The sequence below is a fragment of the Trachurus trachurus genome (assembly GCF_905171665.1).
Source record: "Trachurus trachurus genome assembly, chromosome: 5".
Classification (NCBI taxonomy): domain Eukaryota; kingdom Metazoa; phylum Chordata; class Actinopteri; order Carangiformes; family Carangidae; genus Trachurus; species Trachurus trachurus.
The window spans coordinates 26,238,180-26,260,006 of NC_139896.1; the positions used below are offsets into that span (position 1 = coordinate 26,238,180).

A 21,827-nucleotide genomic window follows, 5' to 3' on the forward strand; every position below is an offset into this window, starting at 1 on the left:
AGTGTAAATATTGCAATACAGATTTCCAGCTCTGAGTGTGTAAGTGGCGCTGGCAGTTCACCTCTGACCAACATCTCTCTAGCAGACACTACACATGGTTGTTATGTTTGCAGTATACTCTACTTCCATCTGCATCGCCTGTTGCTGACTTTAAGCCTCTCTAGAGAGTTGAAGTCAAAGAGAGCTGTACACGTTTGAATGTTGCAAAAACTAAAATCTTACCTGGCTGCTGCGTGTGTGTTTGTGAGAGATGTCAACTTATCCACGTGTCTTGTTGATTTTGTTTGGGGATTTCTTCCGGAGAAGGAACTCTGATGCTGGTGGAGCTGGTTTACAGTTCTCCACACTGTGCATGTTTGCCCTGGTGTTTTCCTTTGCCTGTAACCGTAACATATCAATTGGCTGATTTTATTGTGTTGGCACCTCATACCAATGTGTCTCACATTGAAGATTTTGCTTTTTCGGCAGTGCAGATGTAGGTGAACTGTGAGCCTGTGACTTGAATTCAAAGTGTCTGACGTATCCTGAGGGAGAATTGACTGAGTATTATAATGAGACGCTTTTAACGCTTTCGCCTTCATCATTTTACTAAATGGTTACAGCATTTTCTAAAGCTGTGCCTTGATTATTGCGTCAGGAGCGGCATTAGCCCTTTCTAAATTTGCTTTAAAAAAAAATAATGCATGTCATGCAAAACCCTGGTATTCTCATGAGGCAAAAGACTGCAGACACCTCATTCTGTCTCTGCTGTGCCAAGATGATATATAGTTTGCATATTGCGGTAATCTACTACTTGTGCATGCACTTAGCACCCTTTCTGCGCAACAACTGTTATTTTCAAGCCTTTTGTATGGCGGGCTCAGTGTATCACAGAGGCGTGGAGAAAATGATAGATCTTGAAAGCCCGCAACACACAGGGGCCTTCAATTCAAGTAGCAACTAACCATTCATTTTCAATAATTTCATGTTTCCCTCCACCAATTCTGCATCCTTCCAGTGCTATTATCGGAGCAATCGTGGCAACATATTATTCAGAGGACAGCAGCCTTTGTCTTCTTTTCTTTATGGCAGACAAACTTGTTTTTAATCTGTATTATTTCCTTACAGCAGGAAGAAGAAAAAAAAACACACACACACATATACGCTCACACAGAAGTGCTGGCAATCATATAGCTGTAGAGTATCAGGGAATTTACTGTACTTTCCCTTCCCACTCTCTGCGTGATGGGCAAAAGTACATTTTCCAAAACTCACACAAACCTGAAAACGGGCATTTTAAAGTTTTAAAACATTTTTAATAGAAATAAAATTTTGTATAAAAAAACTAAACATGCTTCACACACTTCATTAGTTTTCATGAGGTTTTACAAATACATAGCCAGATAGCCAGGCACTGTATCTTTTTGTACATTTTCCCCAATTTTAGGATATGTCAGGACATAAAGCAGACATCATCAATCTATTTAATAACATACATTAACTTGCCATTTAATTTTGGTCAGCACTCACATTTTATTCTGCAACACAAATGGTGTTGAAAGTAATACAGAGGGCGGCATGAGAAGCAGCTTTGAATTCACAACACAAATGACCCCACAATGTTTTCCCCAAGACATTAGAGGGCTTTTATACTGCACAAAGCCGACTATTTATCTGTTCAGCGAGCTGGGGGGTGATGGATAGAGATATCGTATATTTTTGCAATTAGATTTTCATTTGTTGAGAAAGCCTTACAACTTCCTGACACCTCCGCCGTATCACGAGAATGCCTGAGGAGGACATGTATAGTAATGAATTTTCTCAGTGGCTGGTCCATTATGGATATCACCTTCAGGGCATAACGCAGGATCCTCTCAAGGGCATACTTCATCTTAATTCCCCTCCTAATGGATCTGTACAGCTAAGCTTTACCCTTAACATTACGTGTGACCAAGAGAGTAGCTGGTGGCAGTGACGGGAGGGTCATCCTGGATGACAGCTTACAGTGAGATGTCCCGACTAAAATACTGTTTATTTTAACAGGGAGCCGCTGTTTCAAAGCACGTACAGGTATGTGGAGTGCAGTGGCAGTCTTGGGCTAGCTGGTAATACAAATCATGGCCTCACTTAAGCACAGATAAACAATCACTCACTAGACCTTCACCATTTGAGAACAAACGTACAATAGGCCCAGGCCCAAACAATTGTTAACAACGCTGCAACAGAGTTTTAAACGCATTCCAAAGATATTATTTTTTCATTTTCTTATTATTTTTATTTATTATTTTAACAACACAACACAGGATGTTAAAACTGGCATGCTCAAAATCAGCAGAGACCATCTTATACGTGTAGTCATTCTTATTAAGTCAGTGGAAACCCCCGGAAGAGGAAATAAAAATACATGAAGTCTGTTACAGATTTGTAGCGTTGTTGTTGCGATGATCACCATTTCCAGTCATTTGTCTCATGAGAGCGATACACACTTAGAATTAAAAAAAAAACAAAACACAAAAAAAACAAACACAAACCCTTCTTAGAAATCCATGGACCACGTTTTCATGCCTTTTTGGTGTTGATTAATCCCGTGTGATGCCTTGAGGATCGTAAGATTAGTTATAGTTTGCAAAACTGGCAGACAACATTGAGAACACCTGATCATATTCTGGACTTTAGTTCAGTTTCAGTCAGCGCTGCTCAGGATGACAGAGAGGTCTTTGAGAGAGGGCATAGCTGAAATGTAAACACTCAAAAGGAAAGCTTCATCCTTCAATCTCCAGGCCTCTGCCATGCAATGGTTTTTGTTTTTTATTTATTTACCTTGTGTATGTGTGTGTGTGTACTCGTGAGCCAGACAGAAGATGGAACCTCACAATTGGACTGGTATCTGTTCTGGTCCCATGTTTTGTCCACCCCGGCTCCCCTTTGTGGTCTCTCCTTTTCCATGTCACGTCTTTGGGCAATGCTTCTGCGATCTCCACCCACACAGTGACAAATCCTTCATTTTATTTTTTGTATGTATTTTTTTTTTTTTTTTCAGCCGGCCATGTGAGATTCCACTGCATGTTTCCTTTTCCATCCATCATGGTGGGAATCCTGAATTATGATAAGAGCCTCTGTCCCTTAGATTGCATGGTTGCTGTAGCTGATGTAGGTTTGCTTTGTTGAGAAACCTGAAAGAGAACAACAAGAGCGAAGTCAAAAGGACTGAGGGTGAACTATTGTAACCTGTGAGAGGAGGAAGACGAGGGAATGTGGGCATTTTCGCTTGGCTCTGTTTTCCTACCTGGTGAAAGTGTGAGGTGAATAGCTGAATAGTTGCTGACTAGTTCTCACGTTGCAGTGGAGCATAAAAGCCAATAAGTCTCAAAGATGCCCTGGCGGTCTGGCCCAGATTTTTACACTAAATACATATCTTGTATTACCTACAGCAGATGGAGGGTTCAGTAAAGCCCACTGTCTGCCCCCCGCCCTCCCCCGCCTCCCTTTCCTTCAGCTATCAGGCCTCAACTTTCCAGTTGTCTCCCCAGACCGTGTTAGCCGATTCGCTGAGGTGGAGCAGATAAATCCTGACATATCGCCACCAGATCTCGGCAGTTGTGTGAGCTGGCCCAGACAGGAATTTTTCAATTTCATCAAGCCATATATCCACACTGGCGATGACAATGACAAATGGTGCTTATTCAAATAGCCATGCTCTGTGCAGCCCCTGTAAACGGTAACCCCATCAGGATAAATTGCTGCTGGCTATCAATTCTACGTCTTTGCCTTCTTGCTACTTATTGTAACCAAAGGCCCTATTAACCCTCCACAGAAGCTTAAAGCAAGAGAGGAATTAATGTTTCACTGTGTAGCCATCCTGATGGGCCACACAGCGGCATTGCCACTGTTACTACAGTGTATTGTCATGCAGTTAGTATTGATTTCTGCTTTTGTGTTAACAGTAAATACAGTGTCAGCTCTTTTATTCTTCTGTGAGAGGTAACATTTCTCACTACTGGAGGTATGAAGAGTGGAGGAGTAAACACAGCTTTAAAATGACAATAGACTTGATTTCTCGTTAGAGCGGAGCCAGACGGAGGGAATGTATCTCTGTTGACAGACATGACCAATTTCAACCTCTCCCTGCCCGAGGTGAGCTGAGGAAGAGGTTTTTGGATGTCACATGACTCATTTCTGCTGACTCAATTGCTGAAGTCATTATTTACCACACTTGTATAAATACAGAGTGTGTCACTGTTACAGTGGCGGAAAGCTTTTTTTTTTGTGTAGTATTGAGATGAGAGGGATGTTGCATGTAGGCACCTCAGAAACTGAGCTGAGGTCCATTATTCATCACTCCATTATTATGATGATGATGATGATTAATGTTACTGTACTGTTGTTATTATTATTGTTATATTATTGTAGGAAATATCTGAAAGATAATACGATAATAATTTAAAGTTAAAATTGCAAAATCTGACATTTAAAAAGCAAGCAAATTAATATTTTGACTTACATAACAGAAGATTAAACCACATTCAGATGTAATAAAGTAATTAATCTTTTTAATTAATGCATTCATCTTAAGTTTTAGAGAACTCATTTCATTTTAAGCAGTGTTGCTTAATCTGATGCCCCTTTATATTAAACTAAAAGTAAAACAACTAATTAGTTAATTAGAGTAGGTTTTGATTAGTTGATCAACACAAACACTTCTGACGATGGAGTCATTAGTTTTTTATATATATATTATTATTATTATTATTATTATATGTTGGTTCTAGCTTGTCAAAGTTGAGTTTATTTTCTTTGCAGCGAGGACAGAAAGAACAGTTTGACATTTTTGGAACAAACTTATTGGCTCCCTGTCCATCAAACATACAGCCAGCAGCTAGTTAGCTTAGCGTCAAGACTGAACACAAGTAAAGTACTAAAACATTGTCTTAAAAAAAAGATGATAACTGACCATTGTATGTGTTATGTTCCTGATTATTTTGTAGCTGGGAGCAGTAGATTGATTATACTTATTGGTTGATAACTAGTTTAAAAATCGCTGGTTAGAAGTCAAAGAGAGAATCTTAAGCATTTAGCATTTCTAACGTGAATGAAGTTTGATGTGTAGCATGGTTTAAGTTGAAGTAATGTAATGCCTGTTCCACAATCATACTGGTGTTTAGAAAATATAATAAAAACATTGTGGGCACTGTAGGGAATTATTTAACTGCAAGGTTCCAGTGACATCTGTTCCCAGCTGTAGCAATAATTCCTATTAATATAATTAATAAATAATTAAACACAACCTTGAAAAGCTGACAGAAATGGCTGGATTAACTAATTTAAAACATCCAAGATCTATGTATAAATGTTGCATGAGGTCAGAGGTCAGGGGGATTTATGACTGTGCCTTCTAATACCCTTTTCTAAAATTAACTTCATTAAAGCTTTATAAAGACCTGGAGATATCCTAACAAAATCAATATCTCCCACATGTAATATTCAATGGTTTAAATACATAAAGAATATGTTGTGTTGATGACCGTAATCCATTCCATCAAGACTTCACCTCCCCAGAATCTAGTTATACTTCCTTATGACTTGTAAACAGTGTCCCACCCCCCTCCAACAACAGCGGCACAACTACTACTTTACTACGCTTCCTGTCCTGGCATCAATTTGTTTGATTTACAGACACTGAAGGACAAAATATGCCCAAGAAAAAGAAACAGAAAGGCAACAACAAAAACAAACACAAGGTGTTTCCTAATTGGCTTTTCATGTACTTACTTTGTGTTTCCAGGCTTTCGCACAGCTCGGTCTTGGCTTCTCCGTTGGGTCTGAGTCCAGCCTTCGGGTTAAATTTGTTGGACATGGTGGCAGCGGTGACAACAGCCTTCAGGCTGCGTGTGCGCTTGGGCACGTTTTGCTCGGGGTGGAAGAGCACCACGTAGACCTTGGGCATGTAGAGCAACCCGAGGGACACGGAAGCGCTGAGGCTCACCGAGATGGTCAGCGTGGTTGTTTGGATGTACATCTGCGAGAGAAAGACACCAAAAATGCACAACACAAACAGTTTAACCTTTTTTGGCACTGGATGCAACGGATTTTCTATACGAGTAGCAGCCCGTACAATTCAAGTGACATCTGCTGTGTATCATTCTAATTAGAGCGTCCAATGACCCGTTTGTTGGCCAAGCTGTTGTTGAAGTAGTTTCCACCGGGTACAATAAAGGCTTCAAAACTATTTAATGCAAGTGACGTGATAAAACTTGTTTTAAATCAGCAGCTCATCTGCTTTTACAGCTTGTGCGCTGAACCAGCCAAGGCCACCTTGTTTGTTTAATTTTCTGCCATACTAGTTTTAATATGGCCATCACGTCAACCAGAACGCAGATTTTCTTACACCAGTCGATCGGATGCTATTCTGACTCATAACGAGGAGGCCCATGAAGAGGAAACAAGCTCATGAAAATTTTACACACGGTCAAATCCACTGAATCATGGGGGAGTGGAGCACTGACTATCATTCGCTCTCATTCGGTTTTAATTGTTTGCAAAGCTGCAACAAATTAATGAGTCATCTTCAGGGAAGCATTACAGAAGGGAAGCTTGTGTAATTTCTATACATTGTACCATGTTGTGACTGCTTGACTGGCCATCTGAGAGAAATTAACTTGGTTGTTAGAGAAGTTTTAATGTAATGATACTGCAGACTGGAAAGCATCCAAACATCCTGGCATCTTCAGCAGCAGATGTCCCAACCTCCCCTCTGATGGGGGCCGCTGGTACGTGTACAACCACAATAAAAAGCACAAAGATTTGGATATTTTCACACACACAAAGCCCCTTATCTTGAAGAAACTCAGTTACTGCCGTTCGCTGCCATGCTGCGACAGCTGCGTTCATGTCATATTGTTCATTCCACAACAACAGATCTGGAATTCTCACACCTAATAAAAAGACAACTACATAACTTCTAAACTGGTGACAGTTCCATTTAAATTAAATCTAAAACCAACAGTATTTAAGCCAATTAACCTAATTTTAGGGACTACTTGTTTGCATGCGGTTTTATTAGTTAATGAATCTTGCAAACCAAGTGTGTACACTATACAGAATAAGCTAAATTATTATTTCATTCATTCAACCTTTAATTAAAGGGTAAACACAGTTACAATGATGCTGAGAGCACACAATAATAATTTAAAAAAACGAACGACTTGATCATTGATTTAAATTAACCAAGAGGTACTATTACCTTTACTTACAACATGTGTTGTAAAATGCTCCATTTGTGTGCAGCAGCACCAATGGAACATTACTCAGAATTATCGTTGGCATGTTAGCATTAGCCAATCACTTGAACAGGTCAAATACAGACTATGGGACTGGTTTAATAAGGAAATTATGTATGAGGGCATGTTGCCATTTAGAGCTTTCTGAATAAATGTGTCAGACTCGTGGCGACCTGTGCAGCTTGCTCCCCGCCTTCACACTCAACTGGGATTGCCTGCAGCCCCCCTATGACCCTGTTAAGACAAGCAGTAAAGCTAATGGATCAATGGACGAATAAATAGAAACTAGTGCCTTGCTGTTAGAGATGCCCACCCAATGTTTTCATACAAGGTGCAATAATGGGTAGTAAAAGTCACACTGGCAATGACTCTCAGGGCGGCATGATGAACTGAATGTAGGGGTCAGTGAGTGGAGGCAGAGGGTCTACAGATGACCTCACCATAATCCAGGACAAACAAGAACATGGCCTATATTATCTGCCTCCTACTGACCAGAGGAAAATTGACATTGTTTCTGCTTGTAATTCTGGACATAGCTTGCTGACGAGTGTATCTGTATAAAATTTAAGCCTGGGTTTTTGATTCAACCAGATTCTAGGATGGTCATACTCTGAGAAATTAGACAGTTTGTCTGGTTTGACGTAATCATATTGATATATTAACAGTAGCAGTAGTAAGTTGAAATACAATGTGGGTGAATGTATCCCACTGACTCATACAATGTTCATCCAGGATACGTTTTAAAGTGGTATGTCAAGTCAAACATTGAACACAATTTCCCTCACCAATCCAAATTAGATCAAACAATTATTCTAATTATCAATTAATGTGCTGAAAATGTCAACAAATAAAATGCTAAAGACTTTCAGTTTACACTGACACGAAACAGAACAATCATCAAAACCTCAATCCTCAAACTAAGATATGTCTTTGCTGAAAATTACTGAAACAATGAATGGATTATCTAGTTGATTTTCTGTCAAGTGTGATTAATTGACCGATTTACCAATAAGCATCCCATTTCAATCCTCCGCTGAAGCCAGATGATCCACTATTTGCTTAAATTTGTTTCTGGGGGAAACTACAGTAAACATCCCAAAATATTTTTCCTCCACTTTTTTTGCACTGCCTCAAGCTGAAGCTGTTTTTGTTTGTTTTTCATTTTAAATGGCATTTAATAAGGCATACTTCCATTTCATTTTAAGGCACTTTATTAAGTAGTTAAGAAATAACTTATCTCGAGATCAACAAAATTCACCATGTGTATCTTATTTCTCGTGTAGGATGGGACAGACAAATTTTCAATATAAAACACTGCTCTGGGCAAGAAACAAGTAGGTGGAGAGTTGGGAAAAGTGCAGTGTGTATTAGTTTTCTTTAGCTATAGCACAAGGCGTGATCTACTGTACAACTGAAATGAAACCATTATAGACAAAAATAATATTATGTTCTGAAATAATATATGACCTAGCAAAACAGAATAAAGTAGTTTTGTAGCCATGATAAGGTATGAGTGAATTCAAACATGCTGTTCTTCATACAGTAGGCTCTGTACTTTTAACTGTAAATATTTTATATGAGTCTACCTTTAAAGTAGTATCTCTCTTTCGACTGGAGGAGTTTTCATCTACTCAGTGACCCTCAGTGGGCCCCTGCTGGTTTCTCATCAAAGCACAGTAACATTTAGCTCCCCAGATGTGACCTCCGCTTGAATATCTTGTTTGTCTTTATTATTTGTGACTCTCCGCAGTGTGTTCCCTGCAGACTGGTTGCATCTCATCTCAGTCAGCCCTGCTACCATGTGGGACTGTTGGCTGGAGAGAAGAATGGAAGAATGGAGGCAGTATGATAGAGGGACAGCTGCAGTGGTCCCCTCCCAGATGTAGGGAGTGTTCACCAGTGAACTGCTCTGGGCTCGGTTCATTGCAGCCTCAGGGACTGGCTGTTGAACTTGTGCTGCTACTCGCATAAACTGGTGAATAAATTCATTAAATTAGTTCTTTTGTGCTGGCTTTTATCCAAGAATAGCTATCTTCAAAGCCAATCTGTGAACTATACTGAATGAAAGTATTTTATATAGTTAGTTGAAATAAAAAGTCTAAAAACTGACTGTCAAAATTAACATTATATTGGTTGATATAATTTTTTATATGGATATAAAAATTAATACAAACGGGGTGGCGTTTAGCTCACTTGGTAGAGCTGCCGCCCCATGTTGAGGCTGCAGGCGGCCCCGGTTCGAATCCCGCATTGGGCTTCCTGCATGTCATTCCCCCTCTCTGCCTCCCCATTTCCTGTCTCTCTCTCCACTGTACTGTCGATTAAAGGCAATAAAAAGCCAAAAAAAAAAAACTTAAAAAACAAAACAAAAACATTTTCCATTTACCAACAAATCTTTAACACCATTAAAAGATATCACTGCTATTTCTCTGCTGCAGCACTGGTATTAAAAAAAGATAATCCGAGTCTCTCTTAAAGGGATAGTTCAGTTTTTTTGAATTGGGGTTGTACTGTATGAGGTACAAACAGGGCCGGCCCCTGGCATAAACACTCTATGCGGTTGTTTAGGGCCTCAGCCGACAGGTGGGGCCACATGATCAGAAGGTACTGGGGTTCAATTCAAGTGATTTTAACACTGAGGTCGGCGCGCGCATTTACGCGACGGTCTTGATATGTTTTTGTTTATATTTCGGTCATTTTACGCCGTAGAAACGCGGTTTAACTGCTCCTGTGACCGAGGGACGGCTCTCCTCTTTCAAATACACCCGCCCTCGATGACCTACGTTATTCACAGCCAGGGTTTGAGAGCCAATAACAGAGTATGGTGCACGCATTGTCCCCTCTCACTGTGCATAATTGGTTGAATCCGTTGTCCGTCAACTTGAGCATACGTGATTGGTTGAATCACCTGTCAGTCAACTTCGGCCAACCAATTGGCACTCTGGGATCACTAAGGTCCTTCCTATCACAGTTTTAGCTCCATGGTTTACCTACAGCGGCTGGCATGGAGAGAGACGGCAGAGGAGACCGAACCTGTCAATTAAAACAACGGTGAAGCTTCAAACCCGCGGAATCGTTAGGAGAGAGAGAGAAGCGGTGATGACGGTGCTTCAGACGCTGAAAGTTTTGACTCATATGATGAGCATGGTTATTAAAAAAAATATATAGTATATATATATATATACTGTATATATATATATGAGAAAGTTCAGACTTAAACTCAGCTCCAGCTCTGTATACAGACCTGTGGAGCTCTTACACTTTTTTTTTTTTTTTACCTTTCACACAGCACAGACACAGTGACAACACACATTATATGAACAATGTAAATTGTGTGTTTTTCATTTATTTATTTCATTGCACAACAATTCAATTTATTTAGTAAATCTTTTTGTTTTAATTTCTCATTTAAAAAATCTGATGAAGCTTTGAAGTCAATATTCAGCTTCTTTTGTCTCACATTTAAGACATTTGGTGAAAATAGAATGCCAGAATGACAACATTTATGCTCAAAAGGCGATTTTACAAAATTTAATTTTAGACTTCTTTTCTACACTTATCTATTACTGTATTCATATCCTATTTAAAGCACCAAAAGAGTTTGTTCTCATGACTGAAGGAGTGTTTTCACAAGGGATTTGAAATTATTCAGAAAATTTGGCCTAAATTATTTCTTTATACAGTGTTCTAGGACAAATTGGCCTCAGTCTACTTAGAGCGGAAGATTAGACATAAAACACTTGAGTATTGTTACATCTGTCTATCAAACATGTCTGTATTCAGTTTTAAGCAGTGTATGTGATTTGGTGTTTGCGTTTAGAGTGGGCCACAAACAAAAATCTTGTTTAGGGCCACCAAAATGCTAGGGCCGGCCCTGGGTACAAATAACCACTAAGTATAATAACTGCAGTAGAAAGGTCTCTCTTAATGGCCATTGGTACCTCATACAACCCCACTTCAAAAAGGCTAAACTATCCCTTTAAAGCAATGTTTAGCCATGCCACAACACGATTTGACCAAAAAGCCTTTCTTAAAATCAGAACATTTCTGTATTTCAACAGACAGCAGTGCCTCTAGATAAAAGAAGAAAAAAGCTACAGTGCATGTGCTTACAAATGTAAGTGTAATGGAGCCCTGTTCTCAGCATCAGACCAACTCCAGTGTTGAGTCCATAAATTGGTTTCCTCCTAACTGCAGTGCACCTGAGCATGCACCGACCAGCGCTCATAAAAGCGAGCTGCTGTATATCTCACAGTGCTGTCATGCCATCAGCAGATCTTGCCCGAGGCAAAACGTACGGTAGAAGAAGTGTGGCGGCATTAATGACTGAAAGAGATGGAAGAATAACCGTGAGGATCTATGAGTACATAGGAATTTAAAGAAAAGAAAACACATCACTGCAGACAGAGCAGGAAACGCAACAGATTGTGTCGATGATACCTGGTAATTTAAGATGAATCTGTGGGTTAATAAATGTAAACAGATTCTATTTTCATCCAGGGACTCTAGAGAGCTTCTGCTTCAGGAAGCTAACTATCAAATTCATTTAAACTGCATAATTCCCATTCTACATTATGCTACTGGGTTATTTCTAAGCGTGCTATAGAAGCGTTCAGCAGTGGGGTTTGCTGCTTGAGAATTCACTATAATTGCACTCTAATTAAGCTAATAAACAAATAGAAGCCTTAGGGGACACAATAGTATAGCTTCATGGGGGAATGTCATTTATAAAGATCACAATCCTTTGGCCTAGATTAGCTTCACAGCCTGTTCACCCATTATTGGAGCGCCCAGAGGTCAACAGGCGAGAGCCAGAGGGCTGCCGTGCTGCAGGCCTAATGAACGCAACAACTGCTCTCTGAAGATCAAGATGTTGCTCATCTCCCTCTGCTCCATAGCATCAATCTCCATTATGCAATATTGGGCCTACGGGGTCATTGCTGTGAATAATGCTGTTGAACTTAAAGGAGACAAAGAAAGAGAAGGAAAAGGACTGAAGAATGGCAGTGGTAACAGGTAGCAGGGATTAACTCCAAGCACACTGCTGTTTGACATCTGGTCTAGTTGAACTCCCCTGCAACTCCCACTCTTTGTCTGACTAGTGCACTAACAGCAGTTTTTTGTTGTAGAGTTGACAGAGCCAGTAGTCTGTGGAGACTTCATAGAGAAATAAACAACACCACTCAATTCATCAGTCCATTCATGCACTGTAATGGCAGGGAACTCTTTGTGTGGGCTGATTGAATTTGAATTGAGCCAATTGTGCTGAAGCCTCATTCCCATGCTTGCTATTGTCCCAACGCCCCACGCCCCTCCCCCTGCCTCCGTTTTAGAGACAGCCGCTGATTTAGACTGTTTCTCCAGGTAAGCAGGTGTCACATCTATTCCTGAAGCTAGCGCACAGTTCGGTGATCACGCTCCATAGATAGACCAGATGTCCCTGTTTGAGTGATAGAGAGAGCCTCCCATGGCATTCGTTACATTTATCCTGGCACCAGATGACAAATAAATGACTGTGCTTGTAACGCTGAGGCAGAGGCCTGCTGTAAACTGGTGATGAGAGCGCAGGCAGCTAGATAAGGTAAATCAAGACCCGGAGGAAGTGGAGCATTTAATTGCTCTGAAAGACGTGTCGTCGTGGGCTGCCAGGCTTTGTGGGGCCTGTCATTTACAGTACGATGATTATGAGGTGTGTTTGCTTTGACATGTTAATTCCTTAAATAAGGACATTGTTTATGTAACAGCTCAGATGATCAGTCACGGAGTTTGTTTAGTTCCATATTAAGTGTAGCTCAGTTTAGCAACAAAGCCAACGAGACAAAATGAAACAATAAAATTGGTTATTTGTAACTAACTGTCCCTTCAGGGAAACTCATGCAAAATAATTGTTAAAAATGACTGTAGGAAAAATAAATGAGTGTTGTTGATGTGACAGCTCTGTGGCGAAGGATCGATTACAAATCTGAAGACAAGGTGAAAGATCCACATCCTGGACAAACCACACATTAAGACTGTTTCCACCAACTCAGTCTTTGATAGTCGGCAAAGAACATAAACCACACAGCTGAGGGAAGAGACACTACAAAACACATTGATGGACTGCTCACCAACAATGGTAGACAACCCCACAATTCCAACCTGTCATATGTTCTCGTACCACAACAGACATGTGTAGCACACAGCTCTGCACATGTCTGTTAACTTGTTTCTGTGCAGAGCAGAAAAGGTCGAAAAACGAGGGAGACGTTAGGGTTGTAGGATAGACGAAAATAGAAGAAAATGGGCTTGAGTGAACTAAAACAAAGCCAATTGTGATTCACAGATATGTTGCATGCTAATATCAAACATGATTAATACGATCATGTTGAATTAGGTCATACAGAAACATAGCTTTTAAGGTTTAGGTTGATATATTTCCTGTCTCTCTCAACTGACCTGTCAATTAAAGGCAAAAAGCCCCACAAAATATAAAAAAAAAATAAAAAAAAATAAAAGTCACTTGCAGCTGAGTGATTGATGGTTTAAACCACGATCTGCTTTTCATTGAAGACCATAAACAAAGCCTCCTGAGTTAAATGTGTTGCTGCACCTGTCCGATCTCCTCTCTCTGTGGATTCTGTGGCTCTCTAACGGCATCACACTACTTCAGACCTGCAACGATTCGTCAAGTCAAGTCACTGTTTATATGTACAGATGTTACTGGTTCAAATTTGCGGACTTCACGCGTGGTCCACGCGAGACGGCACAAGACTCAGGCTTTTTTTTTCTTTGGCGAGACAAGAGGTTTTAATGAAAAGCCTCAATGTGCCAAAACAACCACCAGGTGGCATCTGTGAGAACGGAGGACGACAGGCGGATGACTCAGTGATCTGTGCAGTAATCCACAGCTTAAACTCTAGGCTATTAAACTAGAACTAACTACTGTATACCCTGCCTAAATCACAGAAACTATTGTAATATGATAAAGCCTGTCTTGCTTTATGACTTGATGATTATGTATCACAAATTATGAAGGATCATCTGCGCAAGGCAAAGATGATAGCATCAACAAACCACGGCGTAACACTGTATAGCACCACCAAGTCACAGCGGCAGTTATCTCAAGGCTTTGCTTCTCAAGCACAGATGGGAAAACTTGAAGTAACCAAACAAGCAAGCGGGCTGTTACCTGCCTCGACTGATTAGAATGTAGGGCACTATACTTACTTACTGCTATAGGTAATAATGACAGCTAATAACAGTAATAGTTGCCATTACTAATTATAGTAAATTTAACAGCAGGTGTTAAGCAGGATCATGGGGGCAGCAGATGGTTTTCAGTTGGAGATTCAGACTCAACAGCTCTGGAGGCAGAGGAACGATTAACCTCTCAACAAAAAGCCGCTTCTCTGAGATGCAAACTGAGGATTTTCAGGTGTCAAAACAAGACACATCAGTGTGGATTACCGGACACTGTGAAAGACATAATTATGTTACTCTATGCAGTATTCTACAGAGTGATTAATTTAATAATAATTGAATTAAAGTACTTTCTCCTTTTCTCCTGATAGACAAGAGTCAGAGCTTCTTCACTTGTGAATGCAAACAAATGTCATCTGAGGACTCGAGGACGTGGGAGGACAGTCTGTTAAAGGTGGTCTATGATAACAAAAAAACTTGGAGCCGCGTGGTCTAACTAGACTAAACCATTTAGAGTGTGAAGTTTCTCTGACTCACCACTGAAAGGGACCTTTTGGTCATGTATTAAATATGATTATTCTTTTTTAAATGAAAAGAGCGAGAAAAAAAGAAACGTTTCCCTAAAGCTAAATATCCATTTTGTGCTCCATTTCATGTCGTACCTTAACATCGCTCAAGGCCATGGTAGAAGTTTCCTAAATGATAGAAGTGGAACTATCTCCCAGCCATTATGTGTACAGTTCTACAGGAAATAATAATTAATGAGTGACTCGTATAATTTGGTATCTTATATTAAGAGAGAACTTTTCCTTGGTTTGTAAATTTAATTCATCCGGGGTATGGAAGAAAAAGAAGAAGAAACAAAAAGACTGTACTTACTTACCCATCAAAAGATTTTTTTCTCACTATCTATTTTACTATTCAAAGCCATGCTAGCTAATGGATTACCTCATCCTCCAAAAAAGCTGTTCAATCTCTCTCTGATTGTATAATTCTCTTTCATCTTCAGAGGCGAGATGGAATGATTAAACAAAGAGCATGCTGATATCCATGGCTGCTGTTGACATGCGACTTAAGATGTGCAACACTCCCATTAAAAAATAATGTGGACTTTGCACTCGGACTGCCTTTTCTTTACTATGTGTGCTAAAGTGTATGATAATCCAGAATGTATAGTGATGATGGTAGACATTTCCGTACATTTTTCCTGAATATATGTCTGTAAATGAAGCATAAAAAAAACCGTTTTCCTACTGGAGCTCAGCTGAGTGCTCATTGTTTTCAACATGTAGAAGCTGTTGCTCAGTTTTACTGTTGACATCAGTGGATTTATGAGGTGGGAAAAGGCCAGTATGCAGATTCACAGTAGTTTAGGCACTGTGCCGTTAACACAACACGCAGCATATGAAAATAAGTCATTGTAGTGCTGGTCACATACTATATTATTAATGTAAAATTGGCTGCAGTCATATGCAGATTTTCTGCAATGCTGTAGACTACAAAAATGATTTTGGGCTGCTGAGCGCCATACAATGCATACACACTGTCTCTCAAGAATGTTCTTCCACAAAGGTAACTATCACAGCCAGTTTTCTAGGCCAGCATTTTGATGCATTGTTTTATTTAATCCCGATGGGGAGGAGGTAAGGATTAATTTGTTGCATCTGTCAGACCCATGCTGGCACTGCTGATAGTGTCCATGCCAGTATGAGGCTTTTCCCTCTTGTCCTCTCTTGTAGCCACTGAACCCCTTTTGTTGCTCTGCCAAAAGACCTCTTTCAAGTGAATCTACACATTTCCACTGTGTCATTGTTGTACCCCCTTGGCTTTGGACCCAGAGTGTCTCCTCTGGATGTTAGTTCCAAGGCCTTTTGGATCCCTCTTGACCTGTACCCTCCCAGTACTCCCTCTGGATGTGATCCGGGTTCACGGTTCATGGGGTCAGGCGCATTGATTTGACACGGGAATGCGAGTGCGAGCTTGTGTAAACACCTCATGGGTTTCTAATGCACTGTGGCATAGAGCCGTCACATATAAGTGAGTCACAGGCTTGCATTCTGCCTGCAGACTTATTAGAGAAAGCACTCATGAAACCGTGTCCACACTTGGTAGATTGGTAGTGTTTTCACAATCTGAGTCTTCTGCATGTTCTTTTATCTGCTGAGGCCTATTAACTTCATTTTTACAATTGCTGTTGTCATAAAACAAAAGCACAGTTGAACACTTTGAGCATTCTGTGCTCCATGTGGGATGGACCACCATATTTCAAGCTGACTAAACTTCTGTTTCAAAAACACTGACTAATGCACTGCAGTGGAAGAAGCACTTAAAACTTTTAGCCGCAATTACACCACCATTTAAAAATAATCATTCAGAATAAAAGTCCTGGAAATTTGCACTTAAATACAGAAAAGATTAACATAAAATTGTATCTTTGTACTAGATATAAAAAGCTACTCACTACTACAGTCTACACTACAATTATATATATTATGTGACAAGATTGTTATTACTGCATGCTTATTGCATTATTGTTTGTGCATTAATATGTAAACAGAATTGTAATGCAGGTGACCTGATATACTGTTTGGTAGTTAATTGTGATCCACAGGGGGTCGGCGACCCCACAAGAGATCACAACAGAAATCTGAGAGGTCAAGAGTTGATTAATGCAGAGCAATCGTTGCTTTAATCTTAGTCAACCTGCAAGGATGGGTCACGATGAGTCAGTCAACTACAGACATGCAGCTGATATAGTGGCCAATACAGAATAGTAGAAAATGAAAATACTTCAATATTAAATACTTTAGAAACCTATCTGTGAATTTCCACCACTGCTACTGTGTGGTAATGTTTTTGTTTAAATCACTGTTGCAGATTCTAATCTGCATGCGCAATCCTGCAATACTGTAAATGAACAACCCTAGAGGAAAAAACAAAGCACAGACATAAACAGAGGAATTAAAAAGGCAAGTAAATAGATTTGGTATTTAAGTAGCTTTGTGCAGCTGTGCAGATTTCTAAAAGCCTTGAAGTGTTGCCATGAGTTAGACAAATGAAGCAAAGCAAACAAACTGCAGTCCAGCAGTAGTTGTAAGCTTACCTTTTCCGTGGACTGTGAAGTACCAAAGAAGATTGGGATGAATGCTAGCCAAATAATGCAGGTGGTGTACATGGTAAAACCAATGGGTTTCGCCTCATTGAAGGTCTCCGGCACCCCTCTGGTTTTAATGGCGTAGACTGTGCAGGTGACCATGAGCAGCATGCTGTAGCCCAGCAGGCAGATCAGAGACAGGTCAGAGATGTCACACTTGAGAACTCCACGAGCCATCACCGGGTTAGACGTCCTCTGGTCCTCATAGTCAATTATGGCCTTGGACGGATCAACGCCAAACCAGATGCAGACCCCGAGCAGCTGCACTGAGGCCAGGGTGAACGTGATGACTAGCTGGGAGGCTGGAGAAATAAATCTGGGCGCGCTGACAGACATGCTGCCCTGCTCAAAGATGCGATAAATACGGTTGGTTTTGGTAAGCAGGGCGCCGTAACTGATGCTCATCCCCAGACCCAAGAAGATCCGGCGCAGGGAGCAGATTCCTACATCGGGGGTTGAAATCATCAGGAACGTTGTGGCGTAGCAGAGGAAGATCCCCGTTAGCAGCACGTAGCTCAGCTCTCGTCCCGAGGCTTTCACGATGGGAGTGTCGTTGTGGCGGATGAAGGTGACCACCACGAACAAAGTGGCCATGATGCCGACGACTGCGATGAGCACAGGGATGACCGCCCACGGAGAGCTCCACTCCAGCTTCACAATGGGGATTGGAACGCAGCCCGTGTGATTGTTGTTGGGCCGCAAATCAAAGCGGCACATCTTACATGTGTAGGTGTCGGCCTGGTACTGATAACCATCGCACCGTTCGCAGTGCCAACAGCAAGGGATTCCTTTCACGATCTTCTTGCGCTCGCCAGGCTGACAGGGATGGCTGCAGATTGAGGAAGGGATCTGACGGACGCCGCCAGGCCACTGCATGGTGTCAACCTGCGAGGGAGGCAGAGAGACATGGAGAAACATGAATGAACGTAAAAAAAAAACACACACACACACACAGGGGAGGAGATTTGTGCTAAGCCGTCTATATCCTGTAAAAGAGGTGGCATGTAGAGGAAGTGATACTTTACTGATCCAAAAAAAATCCACAGTGTCCCTGGAGGTCAAGGGCAATCTCAGCAGTGGTTACTCGCTCTTTGGGTGTTTGAACATGGGCTGAAGCTTTAATCTGTATAGAGCTCCCATACATCCTCATTTTATCTATTTATTTAAGTGGGGTTGTAAAGGTCAATCTAGGGGTCAAGTTAAGCGCTCATCACAGATTCAGCAATATTTTCTGGTGGGAGGTGAAATTGTGTGAAGGGCATTACAGAGGAGGGAAGGGGAAACCCATGGTCTGCTCTGCAGGGAACTGACACTGTTTTTTTTTTCCTTTTTGTATGTAGTTGTTTGTGTTGTAAATCAACGCTCGTCTATCTTTGATCAGAGGAATGAGAGATAAGGTATCTCTTTAATGTTATCAGCTCTATTCAATTGTAGTTGTTGATCCGAAGCCGTTAAATTTGTCTCTAAAACTGCATTTAATTAAAAACTCAAAGACCACTAATTAAACACAGCTAGAGTCAGAACTGGCACAATCCACAGTAGGTGCCCAACACAAATCTCACTTCTTTTTTTCTTTCTTTTTTTTTTCCATAGCACATGTTGTTGAAAGAAGACAAAGCTCCTCTCAAGCTGCTTCATGTGTTCCATTTTACTCTTTGGCCTGCCCGAGGCCTCCTCTTCGTTTCGTTAAAACATAATTTGTTTGGTTCCTTTATGTAATTTACTGTTATAATACCGTTACTTCATCACACCCCCTGCCATCAGTATTGTTTTTTTTGTTGTTGTGTAAGTCAGTGATGCTGTCTGGAGAGATGATATTAAATATGTCTGTCCTTAAGCTCTCAGCTTTCTTTTCATCACAATCCACCCTGTTAATCATTTAAAGCGCCCTCTAGATATTTACACCTTTGAAGATGGCACTAAGAGCTATCAAATGGTTTGGGAGGTGTTGGTGAACAAACATGGAGCTGCAGAGCCGCAAAAAACAACTTTTCAGAGATAGAATTTTCCTTGCTAACACAAACACAAGCCTTGAAGGATGAATGCAGTCAGAGCTTTTGTGTTGATGTGTGTGGGCACAGGAGAGAGAGAGAGTGAGAGCATTGCTTACGTTGAGGTGGAGCTGATCTGTCCAGCGGCCGATGATTTTATATTCTGCCGTGTGGTTTTCGATCTGGTATTGGTAGATCTCGTAACGGCCAGGGGCGTCTCCGTTTTCGTTGAAGAGCACGGGGTTGCCGGCGATGCCTAAATGAGAGAACAATCGTCATCATTATCATCATCAACAGATGCACATAGCTGAGTGATTTTCTATGTTGTAAGCATGAATCTGTCAAAGGAAACTAATGTACTGCCATTGTTAATAGAGTTATCATGCTAATTTATTTTGTATTTCTAATGAACACATTCTCAGCTGCTGTAACTGATGGAGAAATGTCTTCATGATATAACATAACATACTGTATATACATGGATCAGCCAACACATTCTTGTTTCAATGTTGTCACTAACTATGCATTACTAAGGGTTCATAATGAACTCTTGAAACAGGCCACAGACACACACCAATTAGCTACAACATTAAATCCTGTCACATGTTTCTTTTCATGGCTGATCGGTGGACAGTAACAATCACCGTCATATTGGACAATTCTTGATTATATGGTTTGTTCAGTGCCAAGATTCAGAAACAATGCAGGAGCTACTGCGCACATTGTGTTGCATGACAGAAAGTAGTGTAGTGTGCAGGTTGGCATGGTGAGTGCACATGGAGCGTGTCTGACCTTTATGCCGTGACAGACCAACAATTAATGTTGGCTTTTTTTCACCCTCCCAACCATGACCGTGATTTTGCCAAGCCCGGTTCCAGACTCCTGAATCATTGGCCACATGTCTGATCTGTGGCCCAGTTCAAATACAGTCTGGTATTTTACTCACTGATGATCAGCCAGTCATAGCTTTGCAAGTGTTAGTTGATGCACCTGAACTCAACCACACATGACCGAAACTGGCTGGTTGATCGAGCCCTTCACTTTGTTTTGTGCTGCGTTATGTTAAGTGTGACTTAAGTGAAGTGGTCACTTCAGTGGTCACTTAACGTGATACAACTCTCAGTCATAATCTCACATTAACTGTCAAAGTTACACAGAGTGAGGGTATGTGTGAATGACTTCATTTATAAGTGCAAATTTGGAGATGCAATCTTCCGAAGGTACTTGCAAGCTAAATCCATGAAAAATATAGCAAGGATACAGCTACGGAAATGTCAAAAAACAACGATGCAACCAGAAAAAATTGTTGTACAACTCAAGAGCTTATTTCTTTCATTGTTGTGAAAAACACATTGACATACGTAGCTAACCACCACCAGGTGTAAATGTCGTATGAATGAATAATGGTTTTTGTAACATGCTTTGAGCATGCCATGAAAAAGCACTATATAAATACAAGCCATCATTATTATTAATATTATTATAAATCCCTCATTCGTAATTGGAAAACATAAAGAAAATCTAAATAACCATTTCGACTGTGAACATGATTTCAGGCTTGATAACTGGTTTGAACCAACACTATGAAGAAGAAGAAATCATACTAGATTGTAATGTAACATATGCAGAGACAGGTGCTGCCTCTTGATCCAGCTCTGTGTTGCTTGCCACTGAACAATGTCCATTAATCTGTTACAATCTGTGCCTGCAAAGGACACAGAAAAACTCCCTTTGAACAGCTGGATTTCCCCAGGAGGTGCAGAGGTTGACAACTGACCCCCTCCTGACCTCAAACGCACTTTTCCCACCATTCATGCTGTCAGCCCAAGGTGTCCTCTGCTTTATCATAGCAATAACAATGTATTCCTGTGTGCCGTTTTAAGACAAGCCGTAACGACATGTCACAAAGAAAGCACGCCAAAGACTTCTATGCGAGCTTCCCAATGGAAACGCGATGAGCCACACATCCAGTCTGGCGATCCATTTAATCACGCAGGGAGGAGGAGAGGTTCCCCTCAGAGGGGCGACGAGAGAACTTCATGTCTAATTGCTTTTCACATCAACTTCACAAACGTCTATACCTTCATCCACTGATGAAAGTGTTAAGCCTCTGTGTGTTTTTTTTTTCTTTTTTGGTGCCAAGGCTGGTTTATTATTAAGTCTCCCAAAACACAATGAGCATCCCAGTTAAGAACAAAAGGGTAAACGTGGCCAATTGCTGCAGATGGATTTCTGCTGATGAGTATT

The 21,827-nt window shown here is 40.8% G+C and overlaps 1 protein-coding gene across 1 annotated transcript in view; it reads right to left on the bottom strand.

Annotated features, from left to right (window-relative positions):
• Positions 1–1,421: 1,421 nt before the first annotated feature.
• LOC310986491 (metabotropic glutamate receptor 4-like) overlaps positions 1,422–21,827 on the bottom strand; it is a 173,858-nt gene continuing 153,452 nt past the window's right edge. Inside the window, exons 8-11 of the mRNA XM_083972420.1 lie at positions 19,700–19,836; positions 17,539–18,474; positions 5,749–5,995; positions 1,422–3,152 (exon numbers count right to left, since the gene is read on the bottom strand). Coding sequence (XP_083828546.1) covers positions 3,103–3,152; positions 5,749–5,995; positions 17,539–18,474; positions 19,700–19,836 — 1,370 coding nt within the window. The 3' untranslated portion in view covers positions 1,422–3,102. The remainder of the gene's footprint in view (positions 3,153–5,748; positions 5,996–17,538; positions 18,475–19,699; positions 19,837–21,827) is intronic.